Genomic DNA, 27,990 nt, shown 5'->3' with positions numbered 1-27,990 from the left:
TCACTTGTAGAAAAACAACAACATAGCACAAATTTAGACTTCATCAATTTATGCTCCTTGTTCCAACAGAAATCTCACTTAACATCTCACCATTGTAGGAGCAAAAGAGGTGAAAATTGTTCATTTAGAAATAATCCGTATTGACAATTATTTATAATGTGATTTCTGCCATGCTTAGAAAATGAGATAACTCAGTGTAGAACCCACAATATATTCCTTTAAGAAAACTAAAACCCAAATACTTCACCATTTCCTTTGTCTGATAAAAATAAAGAGGTCTCTGCAAGAAATACTGAAAAGAATATATACAAGCATACAGCAGTATCATCAAACACTTATCACAAGCTAAAGACAAGGCATGCCCATCATCACAAGGTTTACAAAGAGGGCCGAGCTGGAGACCAGAGGAAATTTGTGCATTTGTCCTTGGATATGTGGCATATTTTACAATGTTCTGTGTGTCTGGTGGTTTATAATAATTTGTGCTGCCTAAATACACATAATATACTGTATGATTGATTTAGATGTTGTAAATAATTATACATTATTATTGTGTGTCAAGGGTCAAAGACAACTTGGCATCTAACTAATAATAAAGTACACCTACAAAAACATATTGAATTAAATATGCACAACAAAACAACACATATACAGTATAGCACCGATTAAGCTAAATGTGACATTACCTCCATTATATTCCAAAAAAACTTCCAGTAAAGTGAAAGATCTACATTGTTTACCCTTATAGTACAACATAAAATGATTTGGTGGAGAATCTTAAATTAGAACTATAGCCATTCATAGATTAGGAAGAACATTAAATGAATTAAAAAGGTTAATTTTGGTCAATGGGGCCGATTACATGTTGAGGCAATATGTTCAAGTAATTGAGAAGAAACAATCCCAGTAAACAGCAGTCACAGTGTCTTATCTGGCTGCAGCTGTTTTGTTGCTTGTGCTTTTTTCCCTTTTCACGGGTACTGTGTTCTTCGAATGAGCAGAAGCTTTGGTTTGATTCCTAACAGGTGTATTGGTGGGTTGGTTTGGTGATGGTTTGGTGTCCTTTGCAGGACCACTGCAAGTAGTAGTCCTAGACTTCAGTGGGAGATCCACAGTGGTACGGAGGGCAAACGGCTGCTTGCGAGATTCGCTAACTGCAGTTCGTAGGGGTAGCCTATGGGGCGAAGGACTAGCTATACGGGTTGAAGAGAAAGTGCAGTTTGTGGTGCTTAAGCTGCGACGAGACGAAGCCGGAATACAGGAGAGAGGCATGCGATTGCTTCCACTTGGCTTGGTAGAACAAGATAATGTTGATTTTGATCTTGTGTGAAGTGGTGGAGCACTTGATCCTGACTGTGGTTGTACCTTTGACCTAAGGTGAATAAAACAAAATACAATTTAATTTACCATATTCATACTTTTGGTATACTTTCAACTGGATTGTGTAAAATTCTGAATGAAAGAAATGGCTCCCATTACATTCTAAAGTTTGAATTTAAATGTTCTTCATCTTATTTGAAAACTGAATTGGATTTTGAGTTGGAGTTGCAATCTAAAAAAATTCAAATTCAGGGCATTCTCAATTTGATTCTAAATGGTGCACAACCCTGGCTGTCAAACATGTTTGAAGTGAACTTACCCATTGCTTGCCTTTTGTTCTAATTTTGCATTTCCAGCTTCAGGTTGGATAACAGGAGCCACTACTACTAGTTTAGTTGAAGGCTTTCTTATTGGGGTAACTGGTCGTGGGATCCTGCTGTGCCACTCTGTTTTGTACTTTTCCTCAGCCTTCTTCTTGAGTTTCTTGACAGAATCATCAGATACGTGAATATCTTCCTCTGAGCCTGTAGTAGAAAGAGTCTCTGAAGGTCTCTTAGGCTCGTCTCCAGAAGATAGTGAGGATGAAGTCCTTGAATTTAGTCTCATCCAGCGGCCCTGACGTTGTCTTTCTACAGCTTGACGGGCCAGGTCTTGCTGCATGGCTCTTCTACGCAGTTGCTCTTTGGTGGGCAGGGATTGTTCAGATCCTGGCTCTTCTTCTGGGACTAGGATAGGAATTCGACTTTTGCTCCTTGGTTGTGGATGTTTAGAAACACTTTCAGGTACTGTGTTCTCCTCTTGATATTCGTCTTTTAGTTGTGTATCCTGTTTGGATTCAGTTGATGAACCTTGATGGATGGGTTCCCAAGACTCTAAGAGTAAAGGAACCACAATACCTTCCCATTTTTTAGGAGTCTCATTTGGCAAAAACTCATGCAGAACACTGAGTACCTGAGGTTCCTCTGTAAGAGTCTGAGAGGTCACTTCAGACTGGACACATGTTGCAACTCCTCCTGGCTCTTGAGAAAGGACTGACTTGTCCTTTATCCGCTTGGATTGTGATTTGTCTTCAACCTCCTCTAAAACTTCAAGAACCTGTGCACCACTGGAAGACATGACATTCAGATGGGTTGTCTCTGCAATGTGTACAAAAGTTCGCTCCACTTTGGAGAAAGGGGGTGATGCAATTGAGGCTGAGGCCACCAAAGCTGTTGAGACAGTTACCGGCAGTTTAGATGTTTGTATGGATGGGTCAACACTGATTGCATCAGGTTGCCTTGCATCTGAAGACCTCTCTGCCTGCTTTATGTCCTCCTGGACCTGTACCTCTAGTCGACCAACCTCATCCAACTGCTCATTTTGAGGGGCATCAGAACCCGCCACAGCTTGATCCACATCCGTCGCATCTATAACATTGGGAGACTTCTTTGTGTCTCCTGGTGAAAACAAAACAAGGGTGTTCGAGACGTCCTCTTGGTCAGGATCTACTTCAGCAACAGAACCCGGTTCTTTTGGCTCCTTGTGTGGATCATCGGCAACTAAGGTTGAAGGAGCCCCATCTTGACTACGTTCAGTGCTTTTTTCGCTTGCGCCACTACTAGATTCACTCTTCGTGACATCGTCATCTCTGGGTCCCTCATCTTGCGTTTCAGGCGGTGTGGCTGTGAAGGCCCGTCGCTGGTGTAGGCTTCCTGTAAGCATGACGGTGAGGAAGTCGGCTCTCTTAGCCTGCAGTTTAGGAAGGATATGAAACATCTCCTTCTCAGAGGATGGGGATTTAGTCCTGTAGTCAGTAGGTGATAATAGAGGCTCACTCGGGGTTGGGCCCTAAAGGATAACATAAAAATGCTAAAGTTACAATACTGCCATATTGGTAAGGCAGTGTGAGAAAAATTATGAGAAACAACGAGATCCTGTTCAGTGAGATATTCCTGGAAAACACTTTCCAGCAACACATACTCACTGTATATGAGGACATACTGTACTTCATAACTGAGTTAACATACTTTTCTAATCATTTTATTAATTTCTAATAGATAAAATCATTGCTATACTGTACATTATACAACCACACAATACAACTATTTTTTTCTCAAAGACTTTAATTATGTTTCAATTGTACACAAGCTTTTTAAGATTGTCTAGATTACATACATAAAAAAGGCACAAAAATGTGTTAAAGAATTTTCCATTTTACAGCAGCCAGTCATATTTTGCTTTTTTTTCAAGTGTATCCAACATACAAGTTTTCTATACAATACATACAGACTAAAACCAACCAGATAACATGCTTTTATGTATACAGTATTTATTTAATTTCTCTTTCTTAGATATATAGGTACAATTATCCTATCATTTAAAAAAAGTTTAAAATACATGCTTAACTTGGGAATATTACAAGCATACTGTACAGTGTAATTGTGATAGAAAAGGTAATACCCTTATTGTACATCAATCTAACAGATCACTGCCCATTTACATTACATGGCAATACCAGACTGTCATTGTAAATAAAATCTTGCTCTTAAATGACTTGCCTGGTTACATAAAAAGTTAAATAAAACCTTCTGCAACTTATTTTTACACTGTTATTCAACAGCACACACTTTTAAATTAGCGCTGTTACCATTGACACAGTTGTTTTTAATTGCAAATATACTGAATACCTTAAATATTGACAACAGTCGGTGCTTGTATCAGCTCCTTCAAGAGCTTGTTCTGTGTACAATGTTGCTTTTCAGCTGTGTATCGGTGTCATCATAGTAGAGTTCATTGTAGTTCAAGCGAAGCTTCTCACAACACCAAGCTAAGATTATCACTCCCTGCAGACATAATTATGCACCAAACGTCCTTGATCCATCACATCTAACTATAAACATTTTATATAGAATGAATGACCCTGCAATCAACAATATATCATACAACATGCACATTACAGCTATGATACAGCATTTCCCTCCATCCTAAAGGTGTTATTGTGACAAAGGCATTGTGTAAAGGCATAAAGTAAAACCATCAAAAACTCATTAGAGCAGCTTAGTAGGATGTGATAGACTAAATTAATTTCTTTTTGGTATTTCAGAGCATCACATGCAGATGTTTAGGTAGGAATAAAATAAAAGGCCTTAGAAAATGTTGTAAACAGTACTTAAAATTAAAAGAAAATCTTTTACAAAAACATATGGGCCATGCTAACATTTTGTAATGGTAGAAAAAAATTATACTTTAATGCAAATTTATTTGTCAATTCAATATTTTGAATATTGTCAACTGAATATTTTGCTTTAAAAAAGACAAAGGAATTTGCTCTGTTGATCACTTAGTATGTAAATCAATATACAATTCATGGAAACATAAAGGCATAACATAAGCCATACAAAATTGTCTTAGTTTCACTTGCTTTCATGGACCAACTTCATTTGTTAGTCATGCAAAAATAAGGTTTTGAACTGCAGTCTTTCCAGTACTTCCCAGTCAACAGACCTGGACAGTCTCAACATTTCTTGCACCGTTAATGTCGGTGACATTACTGTAAAATTACAGCTAAACATATTGATGTAATCCAGGCAAAAGCAAATGTGCAAAATAAGTGCAAGAGTTAGCAGCCTGTTTGGGTATATAACAGTACATTCATGTGAGAAGCCATGACTGTGACAGTACCAGAAACATACACAGAAACCAAGTCATTTTTGAAATGTATAATTTCTGTTCTAATACAATTTCAATATTCACTGACTGAAGATGCACAATTCAGAAAATTTAATCATATAAAATTGCACTATACGCTTCAAAACTGACTTAAAGGTATCTAGTGGTGAGGTTACGAATTGCAACCCACAAAAGTTACGATGGCCGACAGGAAAATATGTCATCGTCTGAGACAGCAGAGAGTAGCCAGTTCAGCAATGAGGTTTCTTTACAAGGATAAATTAAGAAATTATGTTTACTTAATTATTCAGTAAAACTGCTCATTCTAAGGTAATACACATATAAACGGTTCATTAAGTAAGGTCTTTATACACCACTGAAAACCTCTTTTTCAAGGTAGTGACGAAACGCACTCTGTAGCGATGTTTGTTCGCTGTCGGCTACGGTAGAAACATGACGACACAATATGTCGACCTCCATGAAGGGGTTGCCCGCGGTTATGAGAATATAAATGTCTCATTCTAAGGTAATAAAAACATAACGGTTCATTATGCAAGGTCTTTATACACCACTGAAAACAATGTTTTAACTATTAGTTATGGATCTTATATTGCATTTCTGTCAATAGATCCTCAGAAATATTACACAATGCACCTTTAAGTTGTATGCTTGCGTGAACAAATAACAGATTTTCTAATACTCTTTTTCTGAATTCCCATGTTTCTGATATATTTAAAAACACTTCTTTTGCAACAAAAAAACTGTTTAATTTTTAGTCTTGTATTTAAAAAATATAATCAGAAAATTAAAAATTAAAAATCTAGAGAAAGTAATGGTTTTCTAAACAATTGATGACCACATAATTTTTCTTTTCTGACAAAAAAAGTATAAATACATTTTCCATCAACTTTCAAAATCCAGGCATGCATCTTATGTTATATTGCCAAAAATCCCTGCCTACAACAATAACACTCCAAGAGCCATTTAGCTTTCAAGCCTAGGTTGTTTAAAACAACTTAAGCCACCAACATCCATAAAATGAAGTTTATTCAATGAAGGTGCTATTTAATCACTAAATGTCTAATGTACATAATATTTCCTAGAATATGCCCTTATTTTCATTTCTTTTTTTCAGTATAAACACTAGTGGATTTTAATTGAGAAAATGACAATCTTGTACCCCTCAATTCAAAACCACCGTTCACATCTTATTGCAATCAATCACATCGCCAAGGAAACAGCTATGGCTCCAATTCAGTGTCTTTTTTAAAGTGCAATAGTGAGAACAGTACACAAAAGACCCTACAGCAGTCTCAAACACATACATTTGCTACTCAATAACATACAACACAAAACTGTGCATCCAACCCAAGACTAACTAGGAGGTATTTAATGAGATATAATGCATACACAGTGGATTCAAAGCTCTATGCACATAAATATATGATTAAATAAGATTTGAAAGCTTTTATCTACACACCTTCCTTAACACGTAAAAAAGATGCTATTTAATGGAAACTGCTTTCACACACACACACACACACACACACACACACACACACACACACACACACACACACACACACACACACACACACACACACACACACACACACACACACACACACACACGCACACACACACACACAAACACATATATATATATATATATATGTGTGTGTGTGTGTGTGTGTGTGTGTGTGTTCTTTCATTTCCTGTATGACTGACACAACAGCTGTCTCATTTATCTCATATTTCGTTCGTAAAAGATAACTAGACTCCAGCATGCCACTTCATTGGTTATAAAAGCATAGACATATTATTCCCTTTTGCTCCTATGGTTCCATTTTACATTTAAAACACTTTCATTCAACTTGCATAACATCTCCTTTGTGAGGCCAAAGCACCTTTCGAGGACAGAAATTTTTTTTTTGTAAAATTAAAAGCCTGTGTAGGTAAGTAACATTATGTACTATGGATGATGGCTTGGAACGTGTTTGATAACTTAAATTATAATACTAAAAATATTAAAAGAAGACAAAAAAACACCAAGTTTTTCATGTTTTTTTGCATGGAAGACAATGAAAAAACGTGCATATTAAAGGCAGCGGTATGTTTCAGGTTGACCACAGCTGCAAATGCAACACATGCAACTGAGGTACATGAATAGCCACAGCAGATAATGAATTTTGGCTATTAATATCTTTATTAGTCGCTATATCTATTGTGATTTTTTACTCACAGAGTGATAAAAATGACTAAAGCGTTTGTTCATAACAGGCAGAAAGTGCGAGATATGAACAGCGTGTGTAAAAGCATGGCATTCCCTTTAACACGTCGTTACCTTCTTACAACCATCTATAGTTTATTGCATCAGAAAAGACTTCATCTTTCCCCAAAAAATAATTCATCATCCTTTAAAAAAAAATAAAAGCCTTTCACATCGGTGTGTGAGAAGAGACTACATCAGCTCTCCTCAGCTGTTTTTGTTCATCAGTTTGGCCAGCATCTGCTGAATCTGCACGCGGGACACGTTGAGCATGGAGTGCCTGCTGCGCGGACTTCCAGGAGGCTGCAGGGGAGCGTGACGCCTCGAGCCGGATCTGAGGTTACCGTGAGCTGGGCTGCTCTCGGCCGACCGGCTGCGCTGGATGAAGGATCCTCCGGCGTGAGGGTACTGCTCAGTCTCCAACGTCGAGGACGAGAAGACGTAGGAGGCGAGACGTCGCAGCTGGTTGGAGCGCGGGCCCGTGTGAGGCCTGTCATCATCCAGCTGAAATAAAATGAGAAAGAGCAAGCGTTGAAATTCACGAGCTTAACAGAGGATTTGTATTTGTAACATTTAAGACATCTCCCCAGTCGCATGCAGTGAGGAGAACGCCAGACACTCAGAGGAAAGAGAGGAACGGGCTCTCTTTACACAGACCTACAATGGGTTGCCTGGAAACAAGTTTTCACAAGAGACAAAGCTAAAGGGATAGCTATGTTTTTTTCTTTTTGGTTGGGCAGCCAACAGTGAGAGCCTCTATTCCACAGAGGCTGTTCGTTTGATGCAGATCCACCTCTCAAAAATGTGCCACATGTGACCATGTATAAGACAATGAGGAGAGAGATTCCAGACAAAAAGTACTTTAACCATTTTACCGATCGGTATCAAAACACCGTCGTTGTAAATGCGGACAACTTAAGGAAAATTAATGGTCAGGCACACAAACACAAACACACATGGATAAAAATGGGTACATATGGATAAAATGATGACAAACAGAATTCAAATAAGAAAAAACAATGAGCAAGTTCATCAAACAGGTACAAAAGGGACTAGCCTAAACTGTGCTTACCGCAAACACCTCTTTCACTCTTCTTTTGTGGCTCCAGCAGCAGCCTTGGTATTTTCTCCGTGGGTGAAATCAACGTGTCATACGGGATTTTGAGCGAAAGGCCAAGCAAAGGCAGTGGGTATTTAAAAGGTGAAGACTGCTGGAAAAGTGAGCATCCTCATCTGTTTTGATTTGAGGTTTTTGCTATCATACAAAAGAGACAATCCAGCAATCTCAGTTCAGCTTGAAAAGGCTGTGACTGTGTTTACAGCCAAACAATGTAAGGGGCAAGTTATTCTAAACAGAATTTAGAAAAATGCCCCAGGATTTTTTTCTCTGCTATATTTCCTCATGGGTAAATGAGAAGAATAAACTAGCTATAAACTAGCTAACTTTTAAGATGAGCAAAACTGCTGGTCTACTATATGTCATCTGGCTCACCCTAGTGGTAAAGAGTGTCTGAAATCTTCTCACACATTTTGTTTTGGATTATGAGGGATGACAAACATTAAAATATGAAAATGAATAACTTTATTGTGAATTAGTGCAGAATTTTACTGAATGGTTTAGTGCTGAGCGTCCTAAAAACACAAACAACAGTCAGGGTTGAAAAAATTTGTAGAAACGCTCAGCAGTAGACCCCTCATTTCGAACGCATTCAAAGACACAAACACAGTATTGAGGTAAAAAAAAAAAAAAAAATGGGTTTCTGAAGGACAAGATATAAGCAGCCCCAAAATCTAATTAGCAAAGATTTTTTGTTTTTCCTGAAAAACTGCTGAAAACAAACCCGGATATTTCTGAAGATTTAAGAAATCCAGTAATTTTATTTGGAAAGGAAAAAAGAATAAAAGAAAAGAAATTTGGGCCATGTACACACTGCAGCTACTTTTAATCCCATTCTGTTCATATTGAGTTCAATTATTTACAGGAGTGACAACCGAATTAAACAAGTGAAATAATTTCTAGAATATTAAATAGGATAGTTCAGCCAAAATATTATTATAATAATATTTAATAAATATTAAGATATAAAATAATATCATTATTTATTCATCCTCAAATCAAATCAATCAAACCTGTATGATTTTCTTTCTTCTGTAGAACATAAAAGACAATATTTTGAAGAATGTTGGTAACCAACCAGTTTTGGTTACCATTGACTTCCATTGTATGGACAAAAAAAAATTATTTTAATAATAATAATAAAAAGAAACAAAGAAATATAATTTTGAAAGGACATTACGGTGTTTAAATTTTTGGGTGACCAATCCCTTTAAGGTTGTAACAACTGAATTTGATTTAAATCCATGTAGTGCGATCAGAACTAAACTGAGCAGTTAATGCAATAAAATCAGCTTAATGAGCATAAATGATTTCTTAACAAATGGCACGGTAATCAGTCATTAACACTATTTGGTATCCATGTTTCTTGTTTACAATCGCAGGGTGTGAAAAAATCACTATGGCTACCTCAATATCACAAAACTGTAGTACGAAAGACTCCTTATTCTTTACATATGAAAATGATACCTGATCAAAGCTTTGTTTACCTGACCTTAGATCAGTTTGAATACCCCCTTAGTTACGGCTGAACTTCTGCATACAAAAGTTTTCCAAAATACAAATCATGAACAAAGAAGAATCATTACATTGTAGCAAATCATGTGAAAACCAAATGTTTGATGGTCAGAAAAGAAGAGATGAGGCATGAGTCTGTGTGTCAGACAGCGAATTAAAGAGAGAGTGACAGATGGAGAGAGAAGAAAGGGAGAAAGAAATAGGCACACACCCTGTAAAAAGTCGAGATAATAGCACCGCCCAATCACAAAGCACTGGCTTTATATAGATTAAAGTTGGTTTTAAGAAAGATATGCTATTTTAAAAATTGAAAAAGTGCTATAACGGGACTCAAGCTAAACCAAGCCTCCTGCACATGTCTCTGGAACCAGTATTTCATGTTCGATCTTGAACAAGTGGAAAGTGAACAAATTTCTAAAGGTACAAGAAATTCCTGAGGTCATTCTTTGTGTGGTGGCTGAAAAGATCAGGCTCTACATTTAAAATAAGATTGAAAGTGCTCCAAAGAGGATTATAGGTTGGTTTAGTTATATTTTTTACACAATTTATTACATACATTTAAATACAGATACATAACTAGGGATGTTACCGATATGAAAATTATGGCTGATGCGATGACCGATAATTCTTTATATTTGAAAGCAGATAACCGATACATTGGCCGATAATATTTTTGAGAGCCTGATTACAAAAACAAAAGTCTCACCATTAAAAGCCATGTCCCAAACACACAATTATAATGATGTTCTCATTATAATTTTATGTAGCCTATATGACAGACTTGTACTGCGCATTTTACACTTCTTTTTTGAAGTGATTCCAATCATTTTTCAAGCAATTCAAAACCATCATGGTGAACAGTGGACATCTGAAGTGTGTCAGCTGAAGGATATAATCCATTATTTACTTTAATATATTGGCAACATTTTCTTATCGAGCCGATAAAGATACCATTAAAAATGAACATGTACAGACCGATAGCGATATGGTGGCCAATTTATCATGCATTCCTATACATAACTGTCCAAAAATTTGGGATCAGTAAGAATTTTTTGTTTCAGTCTTTTTTATGCTTTTTATTTAAACAAAAATACAGTAAAAACAGATGCACTGTGAAATATTGCTACAGTTTTAAATAAATGTTTTCTATTTTAATAGATTTCTCATAATCATCGATGTTGAAAACAGTTGTGCTGTTTAATATTTTTGTGGAAACCATGATACTTTTTTTCAGGACTCTGATGAACAGAACAGGAGATCAAAAGGATTAATGTGAAATAGAAATCTTTAATATTATAAATATCTTTACTTTATTGATCAATTCCTTTCTAAATAAAAGTATTAATATCTTTCAAAAAAAAATCTTACTGACTCCAAACATTTGAATGGTAGTGTATTTATAAACATTTTTGTATTGCATTTGTATACAATTTTTGTAAAACATAAAATATTGTAAGTAATATGTTTTTAAAATAATATCATTTTGAAAATATATGTTATTAATTTGCAAGCAGAGAAGTAACAAAATAGCAAGATGCAATATAATATAAAGAAATTACAGTAAAGTGTTCCTGCCATCTGATATTTCACTATCATTTATTTCATTATTAGCTGATAAAATCCAGTACTCAGCTGATAAAGCTGGTTTGTGAAAAAGCATCCTTTTCCTGATCTAATTTTAAAAAAATTATCCAGACCATTTTTCTTCAGCATCTCATGAGCTCGAAAACATTGCACCCACACCGCATCCAAATAATGATACATGTAAAAAAAAAAAAAAAAAAAAAAAAGTGTCTGTAAACAAACAAATTATTATAGCGCTGCTAGCTGGACCTCATGATTTCTTTACCAACATCAAATATTTTCAGCCTCACTCACCTTAAACCCACCAGTGCACTCCATCTTTAGGCTAAGAATGTCAGTGCAGGTTAGTCAGGATAATCTTACCTGTCTCTGAGGTCCGTTGGATTCTGACTCTCTCCGCCGTGGCCGTCCGGAGGGCAGCGAGTGACAGGGTGACTGCACAGGGCTCTCCGCTGAGGTTGACTGGCCTTTCCCGCTCCTCCTGGACGCCTCCTCCTCCGTAAGGGGCAGCATGCCTCGTGTCGTCCGGTCACCGTGTGACGTCTTGGGCCTGACTGACGGATCTGTCCCTCTATGTCTCCGCCGCTCTTCTCCTTCCTCCAGAGGGCGTAATTCCTCCGGCTCCTCATCCGTGGTACCGGATGTGGTGGGTTCGGCTCCTGGGAGGTGGTGGAAGTCTCTGAGCTCCGTTTCTTTGTCTATGATAACCCACTCCTTGCTGTCAAAGTCTTCCTCTTCCGCGAGTGGGACGGAGCGAATGAAGGCATTGCTGTGGGCTTCCTGGTCCACTGATGCAGAGGCCTCATTACGACCACGGTCTCCACGACAACCGTCGATGGACAGCATCTGAGCAGGCTGGGAGGAGTAAACATGCCGAGACGGAGAACCCAGGATGTCCATTCGAGAGCTGAGAAAGGAATAAATAATGAATTTATGATGCTAAATGACGCAAAAATATGAAGAGTATGGATGGGCAGTATGAGCACAATATTATATTTTATTTCAGGAACAATATATATATATATATATATATATATATATATATATATATACACACGTTATTTTTGCTGGAAAAATCTAAGAAAAAAATATGGTAGTATAAATATTTTTTCCTTTGATTTTCCAGAAAAACTGAGACAAAAATATTTCTTACGGTAGTATAAATATTTTTTCCTTTGATTTTCCAGCAAAAATAGAGTGTGTATATATTTTTTATAAATAACGTGTATATATTTTTTTCAGGAAAATCAAAGAAAAAAAATGATTACACTACCGTAAAACCAGTAAAATTTTTAAATCTTATTACAATTTAAAATACCTATTTTCTTTTTTATGAGATTTTAAAATGTAATTTATTCCTGTGATGACAAAGCTGAATTTTCAGCATCATTACTACAGTCTTCAGTGTCACATGATCCTTCAGAAATCATTCAAAAATGCTGATTTAGTACTCAAGAAACATTTTCTTATGAATATCACTGTTGAAAACAGCTTAATATTTTTGTGGAAACTGTGCTACTTTTTTGTCCTGGATGCTTTGATGATTAGAAAGTTCAAAATAACAGTTTAAAAAAAAAATTGAAATCTTTTGTAACATTATAAATGTTTTACTGTCACTAAATAAAATTATACATTTCTTTTTTTTTTTTTAAATCTTACTGACCCCAAACTTTTTAACAGTAGTGTATGAAATAATCATGTTGTATTGCCTTTATTTGAATAATGCAGTGAATTAAAATTTCATCAATGAAAATAGCCTACTCATTATATTATTATCTTTTTACATGTGGAACTCAATAGATAGAGGTAAGTGCAAAAACAGCATCACAAGATGTATTATGAATCAAAACAGTCAAGCTAATATTATAAAACAGATAGTTCGTTATCTAACTTCTGACTGGTTGAGTCAATACGAAAATTTCGACCCACCGTTGTCCGTAACCATCCCGTCCATCAGCGGCAGATATGCGATCAGATTCAGGGCTGTTAACCCGTCGGTACCTGAGTGAGTGCACCTGCATACCCGGAGAGTCCAACCCTCCCCTTTGTGGCGACACAGGACACACAACCCGGCTACCATCTTCCTCTTGACCTCCCTGCAACATAAAATAAAAAAAACGGACTTATAAAACTTCAAATGGATTTTAATGTTTAATTGGTTTTAAAATAAACAAAATTGCTTTTTAAAATATGATCATGAAAAGTATTTGATTGGATTATATTCATTGGAGTGCTCTGCACCTTTCCAATGTTAATCCTGAGTTTGTTGCGATTAAAGTCTGTCTCCTCCCATCCATCTGCGTCAGTGGGTAACTGACTACCATCAGCTGGCCGGCCAGAGGGAATCGGAGGGGCGTTTTCTTGATCGCTTAGGTGTTCGTCCTGCACAACATCATCTGTATTTTCCCTCTGAAGGTCACCAGGCATCTGGGTCACATTTATGACCCTAAAGGTTCAAGAATAGATCACAATCAATTTCAATTTAAAAAAAAAAAACAAGTTGACCCTGAATGACTTTAATGTTTTGGGAAACCTACTTGGGTTAGTTTAAAGAAATCTGTTTATGACATGCTTCACCTTTATAGAGTCATTTTCTGTAAATATCACTCAGAGCTTTCAAGAAGAAGCATCAGAGGGGGAACTCCTTTAAAAGTCATCAGACGTTTTTCTATTTCATAGTAAAATGTTCTTCATGTCCTGGAGCAAAACAACAACTCTGCCTTTCCAGAACTGCAATGGACTAAAATAAGTGAGTGACATTTCCTTCAGAAGTGAGTGTTCTCCTCTCTGAACATATAAACCTACTGAAAACAAACCACAATGTTCAAAGAAGCATTGGATGTTTGTGACTAATAAATCAGTTTGCAAAATGTATCAGTATGCAAATAACAGTAATTAAGAAAAACAAATAAGACAACACATTCAAGCTTGTCCCTTCTTTTTTTCAGTTGATTGAGTATTTCAGATGTTAATCATGCCTTTCATCCATCTGTACGGCTTTTATGTGACAATGTACGACAAGAAACAAAATCCCTCGAGAGGCTGCCTGTGAATTAGTGTGGGTTTTGTAAAGTGTGGTGCATTTGTGTGTTAGTGTACATGAGGATCTTTGGATGGATGGCTGGATGGAAGGCTGGATGGATGGATGATGGATGGATGGATGGATGGATGGAAGGCTGGATGGGTGGATGGAAGGCTGGATGGATGGATGGATGGATGGAAGGATGGATGGATGGATGGAAGGCTGGATGGATGGATGGATGGATGGATGGAAGGCTGGATAGATGGCTGGATGGAAGGCTGAATGGATGGATGGATGGATGGATGGAAGGCTGGATAGATGGCTGGATGGAAGGCTGAATGGATGGATGGATGGATGGATGGATGGATGGATGGATGGGGTCACACGTCCACAGGCATAAACACATGACGTGTGATGTGTTCACATGTATGCGGTTCTTACCCAACCATAGCCGCTGTAGGCCGTGTGTTCTGCTGCGCTGCTGTCGGTGTGGTGGCAGACATCATGGAGTCCGTCCCACTTTTCTCCCAATCATATGGCTCATTCTCTGTGATGATGCGTTCTTTCATGCTGTTCTCAAACACTGACATCAGGAGCTGACACAGAAAAGACACCTTAGTAAAGACTACTCATATCTGTATGATGAATTGATCCATGTAATTCTTTTACATTGTTATATAATGTGAGATATAGTAGATGTACAATATATAAAATAAATGTAAAAAATAAACAGTCAAATAAACAGGAAAAACTTTTTAATATTGAAATAACAATATAAAAGTCTATTTTAGTATTATATTTGGTACACATCTATTTAATCAACATAATAAGATATAAAGATAGTTAGATTTTCAATTTCTAGGTACCTGATAGTCTGGTTTGGTGTAGTAGTCAAGGGCTAAAACATGCTCCAGGAAGACATTAAACTCTGATGGCATGTGTTTAAGCAGCATCCTATGGTCATAGCGCTCCTTTATCTGACCCACCTGCTCCTAAATGATGCAGATGACAACAGTACATTTCAACAATGGTGGTCTGATACAAAATAAAACCTAATTTCAAGTAAAAAAAGATATAACAAACACTGATTTTCAAATCAGGCAAGGAAAGTCAGAGCACCTTGTCTTTAATTTTTCTCCACGGCAGCTGCCCAGCAGCAAATTCAACCAGCATGTAAAACAATGACCATAAGTCATCATGGCGACCCATTTCCTGTAATAAAAAAACACACACAAGAATTCCATTAAAATGAATAGGTAAATAACATAAGATTATTGTATATCCTGTAAAATACATTGTTTGATGTAAATACATAAATAGACAGACTAAGCACTTACTTTGTTTTTATGTGCATTCACAGATGCATATCTAACAGTCCCTCGAAATCCTGCAACAGTTCTGGGCTAAAAACAGAAATGTATTAGGAACATTTTATTTTTGCATTTTATTTTCGTCTTCTGTAATACTTAGAATTTTCTATATATATTTATGTACATCAGAACAAACCAGACAAAAATATTCCTGTGTATATTTGCATTATTAATTTAATTTCTGTTTTAGTGGTATTGTAGCAACAGTAGAGGGATACACACTGCACAACACACACTCTACTGAACATAGTGTTCCATTCTTCCAGAACATTGAACAAGCAACGCAAAAGGTAAACACCTTCCGTCACTTAAATTTACCTGTGTGTCTGTGCGTGCATTAGTGTGTATTAGTCCCAATGGGAATTTCTTACAAACCAAATCAACTACTTTATTTTTGATTAACTAAATGACATGACAAGTAGGAACTGTTTTGCCGAACAAAGTTACATTCAATTTGGATGCAGTTCATTTTATCTTACAGTGTTCACTCTTTTACTGACAATTATAGAAACTGCACTTTTGCTGAACTTAAATGCCAAACTCTCGTAATGCATTTATATATATATATATATATATATATATATATATATATATATATATATATATATATATATAAAAGCTATAAATGAAAAAATATGAGGTCAGATATAAAGCAAAGATGAGAACTCCATGAAGTCACTCACAATGAAAGTCTTTCCATTGGTGAGTGTGGGGAGAAGGGAACAGATGGAGAAATACGTCAGACATGCACGTCATAACTTAAAACCCCAAACGAAAACTGCAAAAATAAGACAAGATGGTCAAACAAAAGTAAAAGCAGAAATAATGTCCATTTGCACCAGGCAAAATTATACAAATGACCCCATGCAATGTCCTTCAAATGTTGTCAATAAGAAAATGTTAGTATAACAAATAAGTTGCTATATTTAAAAAATGGGGTACAATTTATAACATTTATAAACATCAACAAATATTAACAAACATGCATGGCAGCATATGACTCTGGACCTTCATTTTCTTATTTATACTGTCTGCATTTTAAAACAAAGGCAACATATACAGTTCTGAGGACACCAAAACTATTTATAATCCTAAAAATGATTTTTTTAGGATCTCATAAATATGAATAGATACCACAGATTGGATAAAAAAAACTTTTGCATTTAAAGTGAAGAATTTTCTTCAAAGTAAAGTTACAGTCTGGTTTTACTGTAAACCTGTTTTGTTATTTGTTCAACATTATAAAGTTATTAATTGATCTGGAGAGGTAGTTTTGGATCAGCCTAAGCAAAATGTTCAATCTGCTGCAGGAACAGACAACAACTCCTGAAGGTTGCAGGAGAAAAACAGAGCCAAACCACTTTAGTGCTGCAGCACTGCATTGCCCAGGTGAGTGAGTGAGTGAGTGAGTGAGTGAGTGAGTGAGGATAGATAGATAGATAGATAGATAGATAGATAGATAGATAGATAGATAGATAGATAGATAGATAGATAGATAGATAGATAGATAGATAGATAGATAGATAGACTAAAGGATGACACAGTTTCCTGCCTGAATCAAAGTGCAGCTGACTCAGCTGTGCAGAAAGGAACGGCGAAAGAGAAAGAGGGAGAAATAGAAATAGAGAGAGAGAGAGAGAGAGAGAGAGAGAGAGAGAGAGAGAGAGAGAGAGAGAGAGAGAGAGAGAGAGAGAGAGAGAGAGAGAGAGAGAGGGAGAGAGATATGAAAATATTAAACTCTCTCAGGCTGAACCTGGGGGGCATTGCTCACTGATGCATGCAGTCTTATTAAATATTCATACCGATGCATTAAAACCTGCGCTTACAGAGAAATAGAGGGATAGTGTGAAGGATGGAGAAGAGAGGAACACGTGCGAATGAAGAGCTCTTTGTGATGAGCTAAAAGAGGAAACAGCCCAGTGCCTGATTCAGAGAGCTCTGTAAACATCTCATGAGCTTTCAAGCTCATCTTTCTGCCAGCCTGCACTGTTACAGTGAATATTGCTTTTTATTGCTTAAATAAATCTAGGCGCTACTTAATAAAACCAGACCTTTGGGGTCAATCAAAAGACAACTTAATATCATGGTTGGATTGTAACCAATAATATTGATTGACAGAAATGTCATATTTCATTGCAATGCAAGAAAGCACAATAACACATAAGCATTATTAACCAGTAAATATTTAAATTAACAATGAATAATACTGAAAAGGAATTAAACTGTGACATACCGGTCGGACTTCTCCATTGGTGTTTGTATACTGTCGTGCGAGCCCAAAATCGAGCATGTAACATTTCCTGTATGTTGAAGGCAGCCTTCCCATGGCAAAATTTGACTGGAAAGAAAATCCATACATCCTTGATAAATAAAATCACTTCTGGAAATCAAATGACAGTGTTGCATTATCCTATTATTAGACACATGATTACAAGGCAATTACATTTTCAGGAAAGTTATTAGATATTACCGGTTTGATGTCTCGATGGAGAAAGCCAACAGAGTGAATGGCTTCAATGGACTCTAGAATCTGTTTTCCCAAGCGGAGGGTTGTGCTCATGGTAAAGGTGCCACGTGGCTGACTTCGCCGGAGATCTGCAAGGTTTCTACCCTGAGAGTGATAATGAAGTGTAAGTGAAGCCCTCACACCTCCATAACACCAGTAAAAGGCCGCTTCAGTATTTGAGTGAAACCAGCATGTGATGGTTATCTATGATGTACTATAAAATGTTCCACGGACTCTCATCGAGCAATGGTGATTTTTCAAATGAAGGATTACTTATTTGCATTGCTGTGTATGAGCTTTGGTTTTATATGCGCCAACTATATAATGAAAGGGAGTTGTTTACCTGCAGCTGCATGACGACATAGTTGAATTTATCATTTCGCCCACAGCCTATGAACTTGCACACATGGTTTTTACCTAAAAAGAAAATAACATTAACATGTGCAAGTAATTTATATAAAAAAAAATATGAAAGAATAGCATTATTAGTCAAGCTGATTAAATGTCCACTTGGCCAATAACCAATTTCTTTATATGCCATTACATGACAACTTGTACTTCTTTTTTGTTTGTTTTTTGCTTCTTTCTGATGACTAATGGCCGAACTGAATCATCAGAATGTGTGTGTGTGCGTGTATAGCTTCACATGTTCGCAGTCACGTAGGCTGTGTTACTGCCGCTTCATTCACAGTGCTAAATATACAACATGCCACGCACATGGTCCACTCTGATGGGATGGTCAGACTTTACAGCTTTTAATAAATGCCTCAGTCATGATGATGTCAACTAAGTACTGTATTAAAATTATACAATGCGACTGGCATACAACTTAATCTATGAAGCCTTTGAAACACAGCAGGGCTCGATTCCAACATGTTTTCTTGGGAATACTGTCTTAATTGTGGAAAGAATGATAAGTTAATTTACTTTTCATCCAATGAGTCCTCTACGTGTTTTAACTAACCAAATCATCCTCTAGTCTAGGAAGTTACATAATGATGGGAAAAGTTAACAGCCCAAACATCAGTAAATATTAGCAATGGATATGATAAATTTGCAGAAAGTCAGTTTGGTAATTTAAGAATGGTTTTAATAGGTGGTTAAAAATATACATTACCATTCAAAGGTTTGGGGATGGTGGGATTTTTAAATATGTTATATGTCTCTTGTGCTCAACAAGGCTACATTTATTTGATCGAAATACAGTCAAAACAGTAACATTGTGAAATATTATTCCAGTACAGCAGCCATTACTCCAGTCTTCAGGGTTACACGATCCTTCAGAAATCATTCTAATCTGATGATGTATGAATTCATTTCTTATTATCATTAATGATGAAATCAGTTGTAGAAAACCATGATATACTTTTTCTTAGGATTCATTGACGAATAGAAGGTTCAAAAATCAGCATTTATCTGAAAAAGAAATCTTTTGTAACATTATAATGTTAATGTTGTTTTAAAGGATAGTGTATACAAATGTATTTGATTTAACATATTCTAAATTGGTATGCAATTTGTAGACAAACTTCCTTAAATTACAACACAAGAATACAGTTTTTAGGAGATCAAAGGGTACTGTATAACATGAATGACCCTGTGCATTTCTGTAGGGAATTTGTCTTCAGTAATCGGACAACGTGATATCTTGTCAATGTCAAAGTGATGTCGATGCTGTACGAAAAACCAAGAACTAATGATGACCATGTCTTACCTTGTAGTTTCTTCAGAACTGCCACCTCCATCTTCAGGACTTGTTTGGGCTGTTGAGCTGACTCCACTTTTAACGCCACATTCTCCCGAGTCAGCAGGTCCAACGCCTCGTAGATTTCCCCGAACCCCCCTCCTCCTATCTTTTTCAGCTGTATATCAAAAAGGAACACAACAAGATGTTATCTGATTTTTTTCTGTTTAATTTGGTATTGATTTCAAGAATGAGCTGGGAAGCCTAGAGTCAGAGAAACAGTTGTGATTTCCTCCCAATGTAAAAGTTGTCAATATTCAATGATAAAAATGCACGCAGCCTTGCAAAGTGTCTTTTAGAAGAAGTATCTGGGAAACATCAAAAAGCACTTCGTAATATTTAAATTTCAAAGTGCGTCAATAGTACCTTTATTTTACTCTCCTGAGATATTGATTTCAATTCAGACTAAAACAACAAGCTCGACAAATAATACTGTAACAGAATCTCTTCTACATCTGCATGTTATTGTAGATGTGAATAATCCTTGTTTCATTGATAACCAATCTAGAGGGCACATCTATTGATCAGGGATACACAATAGTGCAGCAGTCCCACTGCAGAACAAACATTAGTCAGCTTTGCATAAATTTGTCGCAAATTTCATATCCGCACCATACAGAGTAATAGATTTCCATAAGACAAAGGAGAAAGCAAGCAGAAGATTTGTGATTTCAAATGACTTATAAATCATCATGTCTATTTGATGGTCTAGTTCTCTGGTGGTTCTTGAGTCCATTTACTTGGACTTGAAGTGATCAGTCATGTGAGAAGATTCTCTTCTCCCTTGTACTGGGAATTCTGGAATTTTATCTTTGTGATGTCTTTTGACAATACAGTCCCAGTGATTTGGGTCAAAAGAGCTTTACTGTTACATAATCTACTAAGAGCATAGGAGAAAAGATGGGAAGCTTTATCTATTCTATATGTACCCGCATACTTTTATTTGAGAAGCCCACATCATTTTACTGAAAATCTGCAACTTAACATGATAAAAAAAAATCCAGGACAGTTTGATCAATAAAAATGTAAAAGAAGAGCATTTATTTGCAACTTTTTTACTGTCTTTACTGTCACTTTTATTTTCTACTTTTAATTTCTTTAAAACCGATTTTTTTATCCCCCAAACTAATTAATTAAAGTTATGTATTTTTATTTATGTTAAAAATAGTTAAACAGTCAAAATGTCTGAAAAAAATCTTGCAATATGGGATTCAAAATTTTATGTAAACATTGAAAGTAAACAAAACATACAGGTTTTTGAGAAATGTATAAGAAAGAAACAATTTTTTGACACATGTTTAATATTTAACATTTAACATGTTTAACATTTCTAAACATTTAAATGTTAAGAAACATTTTTAAACACTATATTTAGGTCAAATTAGTGAAAGCAAAACGAATGTTTTATTTTGTTTTGTTTTATTTTGACCATTACACCTGCACTTTTGTTTAATTCAATGTATTAATTTTTTTGTAAAAGCTTGTGCAATTTCTGAGTGAAAATTGTTTCTACACCCAAAACAATTCAGTGTGTGCGTGTGTGCGTGTGTGTGTGTGTGTGTGTGTGTGTGTGTGTGTGTGTGTGTGTGTGTGTGTGTGTGTGTGTGTACAAATGTCATGTATTGATCTTTTGAAAACCTACCACTTTCCATCGTTCTTTGACCATGCAATTTGGGGGCAGAATGTCCTGCTGCTCTGCAGTGCCGTTCATGTTGGCGTTGTCCTGCAGAGCTGGTGCTAGGCACTGCAACCCTGAGAGCACTCTGGCAGCCCCCAGCTTAAACGAGCCATTTATCTGTGAAAAGCCACCAAAATGTGTTAAATCACTGATATTGCCATTTTGCCGACGTGCTATTGGTCAGTTGAGCTGGCTTCTACATGCATTGCCATCAAACTTCAACAAATGGTAACATTCCAAAGATAAGCTTTGGAATGCCTGATTTTAAAAAGAAGTTATGAGATAGAACACCAATTTATTCCTGCGGTTATTTACTGATACATATTCAAGAGGCAAAACGCTGACATTAAAGTCTGCTTTGAGCGTTATAATGTTACTATGCTGTTAGCAGACAAAGAAAAGTCTACTAGGCACATCCATTGACCCACATACTTTTTGACCCAAATACCTGCGCAAATAAAATGGCCACAAACAGTGGAGGTAATAACTAGAAAACAAAAAAAGTAATGACACCCCATAAACAAACAGTGAGGATATTTCTAACAGCACATACTATTATACATAGGCCAAGTAGCCTACGATGTGCACTAACAGGGGATACTAAAACAGTTCCATTAAGTCTGCTGGGCATTTCTGATACGATTTAAAAAGAAACCATTATGAACGCATCTAAAATATTCATTAAAAGCCTTACAACTAAGCATTTATTAAAATAACAAATGTAGCTTTTTTTCCCAAAAAAAGGGGGAACATTGATATTAAAATTCTGGCTAATATGGGTAAGCCAATAATTATTTTAATTATATTAAAATTCTATACTATTTTGTATAAATTAATTAAAAATAAAACAGTAAAAAATGGTCATTTTTAAATATAACGTGAATTCATTTTGAGACTGGTTAAAGATTGCATTTAAGTGTTATTAAGTTGTTAGTGATTTTAAAGGTTAACTTTGTTACTATTACAAAAAGGGGAACAAACATGCACAATTACTGTAAATATCCAGTATCAGCTAATAACTGATATATTGTGCATATCTAAAATAAATTATTTTTTTAATTATTTAATTATTTACACAGAGTGCAACAGAATTTGGTAAGATGTCAAAAATAGTATCCAACAATGAATATGTTTGTGTTCAAAAGCAAACAAACTTCACACATAAAGTAATTGCATACATTATATGACATATAAGTATTGAGTCAAAAAGCACAAATATAACAATTATAGATTATATAATAACAATTCTAAAAATAATCAGTATCGGTAAAAAAACAACAACAACAAAAAAAACAATATCGGTCGATCACTAATTCTAAAACCAGGTGATTGACAGTAAACTGTTTTGGTCATTGGATTCTTAAACAACACTGTCCCGCTACTTTTAAAATTAAACACCAGCCTCTTAACACAAATGAAATTCAGCACTAAAATGAGAGACTCTACATGTTTAATGCAGTATAGAAACTTTACTCCAAGGTTCAATTTTGGAGTTACCTTCTTTTAAACTTAGGTTAAGAAAGATGCATATAAGAACCCAATAACATGCTATTTGGCATGCAGCACCGTTGTTTTGTTGGTTAAACATGCAGGGCCTAGCTCGGCTCAGATTCAGTAGCTCAATCGCTAACTCATGCCCAGCCCAGCATCCGTCAAGAGCTGCAGTCTCCAGTGCAGCATCTTAGAGAAGTGCTCTATGGACAATCTAGGAACAAACTGCACTATGATTCATTCAGGTAGACAAAGTTCAGCCAAGAACAGTGACAGAGCGTAATATTGCCAACTCATGTGCCAAGTTACTGACACCTGCACTGATGTACCCTTGATAGTTGCAAACAAGGAGATTCGTAGAAAACAACTGGAAGATGGCAGTCTGAATGTTATACAGGCAGTTACAGGGATGAATGATGCTGTTTACGAAAATATAATACATTGAAATCATGTTTGGGTTCGAATTCACATGAGTTGGCAAAAGAATGTGAGCAGTGAAGAGTTTAATCACTGTGTTGGTTTTTGAACACTGAGATACAACTGAAGTTCATCAAGCCAGCATTTCCACACCCTTCAGTGGCTGGTTATCAATGGGCTCTTTAATAGCTGCAGTATATTGTTGTGACTATAACAGCCATTGTAGATGCATGAAGCTATTCAACTTGTTTAGTCCATTATAGCGTTACTTTCAAATCTCTTCAATTACAGCCAATCACCAATTTTAATAGAGTGCACTTTTTCAGCGCCATTGGTTCCGGAAGTATTTTTGCCATCAATAGGGATTTATAAAAAGTCTAATTTAAAGAGTTATAAGCCATGAACCAAATCAACCAGCTACAAGGTGAATGACAACATCGGACAAAAAGTCCAGGCCATTTTTAATGTTTAATGAAGGAAAGAACTACAATCCCATGAAGCAATACAAATGACATAATCAAATAAAAACATGAGAAATATCAAACTAGGGATTTATAGATGTTGATTATACTGTGGAAATAATATATTTTATTTCAAAATTTTAGAGCATAAAGAGAGTGCTTAATTGGAGTAGGCAGGCACTAAAAAGATATTTTGGCAGGATTTGCTGTTTCAATTCAAAGGTGGGGATTTCTTTGAAGAATCATGGGTAGTGTAGCTTTTCACCCGGGAATGTTATATGTGATTATTCAACAAAATCAGTTGAAATAATGTGGGCTGATCGCTTTAAAAAAGGCATATACCATTGATTAGCAATCTCATAACTCACATTAGATCTTTCTTTAAAGGTTTATAAGTGATCATTAAAAATATATTCCCCTTTGGAGGAAATGAATGAGATTTTTACTTCCGGAACCCTATTATTGCACTATTTTGTGACTATATTTTGAGATGATGTCAAATTTTATATTGCATGAGAAACCTCAATGTGTGGAAATGCTATTGCTTCATTCCCATAATAAAGGGAATCCACTTTAGGCCAAAGGACAGATGGATATTCTTGATAGTTTCTACATTTGCTGTTATCTACCCTCTCCCTTATGAGCGACTATCTAAAAAGCAGGTCCCGAACAGTCTTACGGGTGTTGTTCGCGCACAGGCCGTAATGCTGGCGAAAAAGCTAAAGCATTCAAATCGCGCAGCTTGTATTCCCACTAATCTGCGTGAGTTTTTTTTTTTTTTTTTTACATTTTCATTCCAGGGGACCCATGGGATGTGAGGTTACGGTGAGCGAAAAGCAGAGGGGGTTTCATTCAGGTCACCTCAATTAGCAAAGAATAATCATTTAAATTCCTCTGAATCCCAGGGAAGGGAAGCATCAACAGCCATTTTGTGATCAAACTCTGAGAAGTGAAGTGCAGCCACATGTCCAGGAAGGGAAAGGGGGGAACTATGAAGGACGGTGTAACTCTCTCACCATGTTCACAAATCTCTTCAATAACCTTACGTCTCTGACAAAAATCTTGCAACTGACCAATTTAGTCGACACCAAAACCCTCCTTTGCCAGCCTACAAGCCAGAAAAACAAGAGAAGAGATGGATTATACTTAGCAAGCAATTGGTTTTGAGCACTTTGAGCTGATAAAGTGCTTGAAATTATGTTCCGGCTGTTTTGTTTTCCTTCTCTGTGCTAGTTATCAAGGATTTGGCACATTGGTCAGTATTGATACAGTCTCAAACACTCAGCTGTTCCTCTTTTGACTATTATGACACTCACCGTCCATCTTAAGGCAAGCGTGGGTCAGAGATAAACTGAATCCTTAAGAATGTCACAAAGGTCAGTTTGCACTCAATGTCCCAGAGAAAGGTGATACATGCATAATTGAATCATAAGCTGATGCGCAAAAGTAAAAATATGTCTTTGACTTGACATTACAAAAAGACATCGCCGTTACGAAAGCCCTGTGAACTGAAGAAAACACAAAACACACTGATGTGCAACACAGTGGAATGGACACAGATACATACACAAGTTACAACACACCAGGACACATATGGGCCAGTGAGAAAAACAAGACAGTAAATACATATAATGCTTTTATAAATGCATAAATGTTGTGTTCAAATGCATAGGGGAGAGTGGGGGTAAGCTGTGCCACTTTTGTTTTAGGTTTTCTGAAAAAGATGAGAAGCATCATCTATATTACAGGGCCAAATAAATATTAATTCACAAACAAAACAGTCATGTATTCAACATAAATAATTTATTATCAATTTTGTTTTGTTTTTTAATAATGTACAATCCCTTTCCAAACTCTTTACTTCACATTATTCACAGTTTTTAAAGAAAAGTTTAATATTCTGTACATTTGTTTTGACATAAAAACATAAAAGTAATTTGACCTGCCTTGTAGAAAATGTACTTTGACATGCAAATACTGATTTATAATAAATAAAATCGTCACTTTTCTTTCAATCACAGGGAGACGTATATGATGGACCCTTTCAAAATATTGTAATACAAAAAAATGTGAGGGTGACATATCTTACCCCATTCTCCCTTATGCCAGAAAGGTGGAGTAAAGTTTGTAAGAAATGTACAATGTAAGTTGTTTTTTTTTCCACAAAAAGACGATTAAACATTTGTTTTACGTAAAACTAACATTTCATTGCAAGCCTTACTCCAGATTATTTCACATGCTTTAGTAAAACAGTAAAAAGCAAATGCCATATTTTAACATATATTTGGAAGTCTCTCTCCCTACCTGGCACACAGACTACGAAAAGTCAGTCTTTTCCGTCGTTTTGAAATCTTCATTTGGGACCTCACAGTGACACAAATCATCAGCTGGACCTTTCCTAAAACCATAAACCGCCTGACTCCTGCATTTTATTAATGATATTCCATCTATCAAAAAATCTATCTACGTGCTAAAATTAATAGCCGTTTTACTAAGAAAAACGCGAATGTAGAGTAACTTAATACATTCTTCAATAACACTGACAATGCACTGCAAGCCAGTGGACAACCACAAAAACACCTACTGGAAGCGTAGTTGGTTATCTAATCGTAAACATCACGCCTATAAAATAAAAACCATGCATATTAATGACACAATAAGTCCAAGGTTAAAGCAAATATACAAATTTGCAATAAAGCTCTTTCTGATTCTGATTCGGAAATCTGGCACGAGACAGGTGCTCTAATTCGCCGTATAAACAAGCTCTATGAAGTATCATATTGCAATCATCCTAACGACAGAAAATTAAAAGAGTATATACATGAATGCTATTCTATCCAGATATTCGAGACATCCAATGAATTTTGATAAACAAACGGCACAGCTCTCACAGAACGCAACTGTCCGCAACATCCTTTGCGCTGGTCCGCACTGCAGCGCGTCAAACACCCATGCAGTGACTCTTCGCAATCTGGTAGAGGACGCTTTGTGGATAAATATTCATTACGTTACGTTCGTCTAGTACAGCTACGTGATTGGGTAATTGGCCGACGCTGCGCTAGTAAACTAACGAATCGTGCTAGGAGGAATGCTTGACTCATGAATATTAATTACGTCCCAGTCAGCAACGACAGCATGACTTAATTGTTATTCATAAGCTAATTCTTCGCCGTAGTAGGATTTGCTATTTCGCCTCCCTGCTACACCCGTTGTCAATGTTCATTTTGTATAGTTACATAAACTAGCCTACTCAACAAAACAAAATTAGAGAAATCTTTAGATTAAAAACACCCGAATTATTCAGACTGAATAGTTAACTAGGCCAAAAGTAAAGATACCAATCCAAACAGAAAAGCATCCAAACAGAACTACACATCTCAAACTGAAGCCGATAAACAACACCGGGGGTTCAATAAGCCTGTGTTATTTCAGCAAACGCATATAATAAGCTTTTTTTTCCTTTTTTTCCTAGAAATTCAAAAATTATTGGCAGACATATGGATGCAGTTGGTATTCCTACGGGGGCTGTTTTAAAATGACAGCGGTTCTCGAATAGGTCATGGCCTGGCATCACAGAACCAGACATATTGTGCCACAGCGAAATTGAAATATAAGGCGTTTATTACCTGCTCATTTTCTTATGTACGGAGGCTCATAACCTCTTTCCCCGCGTCAGGATACTCTTTAAACCTCTCTCCACCATTGCTAAGGATGCTGGATGCTCCTTGCTTTGCTCCCCACCCGTCTGGATCCCAGCATCAGCACCACACATCACTCTTCCTCTCCGACCTCCACCACAGCGATGCTGATGCTCCACACACGGTATTCCGCTCTCTGCTGGTGAGCTC

General features: G+C 36.3%; 1 protein-coding gene across 3 annotated transcripts; it reads right to left on the bottom strand.

The window, feature by feature from the left end:
- Positions 1–32: 32 nt before the first annotated feature.
- ttbk1a (tau tubulin kinase 1a) lies at positions 33–27,943 on the bottom strand. Of its 3 annotated transcripts, none has more exons than XM_077203708.1 (15): positions 27,769–27,943; positions 21,738–21,890; positions 20,066–20,213; positions 18,695–18,768; positions 18,316–18,456; positions 18,079–18,183; positions 15,813–15,878; positions 15,595–15,687; positions 15,342–15,467; positions 14,917–15,071; positions 13,695–13,899; positions 13,383–13,549; positions 11,817–12,360; positions 1,640–3,147; positions 33–1,372 (listed from the first exon to the last, which is right to left on the bottom strand). In XM_077203708.1, the coding sequence occupies exons 2-15, from the start codon at positions 21,804–21,806 to the stop codon at positions 928–930; spliced, it is 3,846 nt and encodes a 1,281-aa protein (XP_077059823.1). In that variant the 5' UTR covers positions 21,807–21,890; positions 27,769–27,943; the 3' UTR covers positions 33–927. The 3 variants fall into 3 exon arrangements, with proteins under 3 accessions (XP_077059823.1, XP_077059825.1, XP_077059822.1); XM_077203710.1 differs by lacking the exon at positions 27,769–27,943 and adding an exon at positions 26,447–27,115; XM_077203707.1 differs by lacking the exon at positions 27,769–27,943 and adding an exon at positions 25,159–25,244.
- Between the last annotated feature and the right edge of the window lie 47 nt (positions 27,944–27,990).

The sequence above is a fragment of the Siphateles boraxobius genome, unplaced genomic scaffold (assembly GCF_051911475.1).
Source record: "Siphateles boraxobius isolate OS27281-9 unplaced genomic scaffold, OSU_SipBor_1 5, whole genome shotgun sequence".
Taxonomy (NCBI): domain Eukaryota; kingdom Metazoa; phylum Chordata; class Actinopteri; order Cypriniformes; family Leuciscidae; genus Siphateles; species Siphateles boraxobius.
The sequence above is the reverse complement of the archived record's forward strand: the minus strand, read 5'-3'. Positions and strand labels throughout refer to the sequence as shown.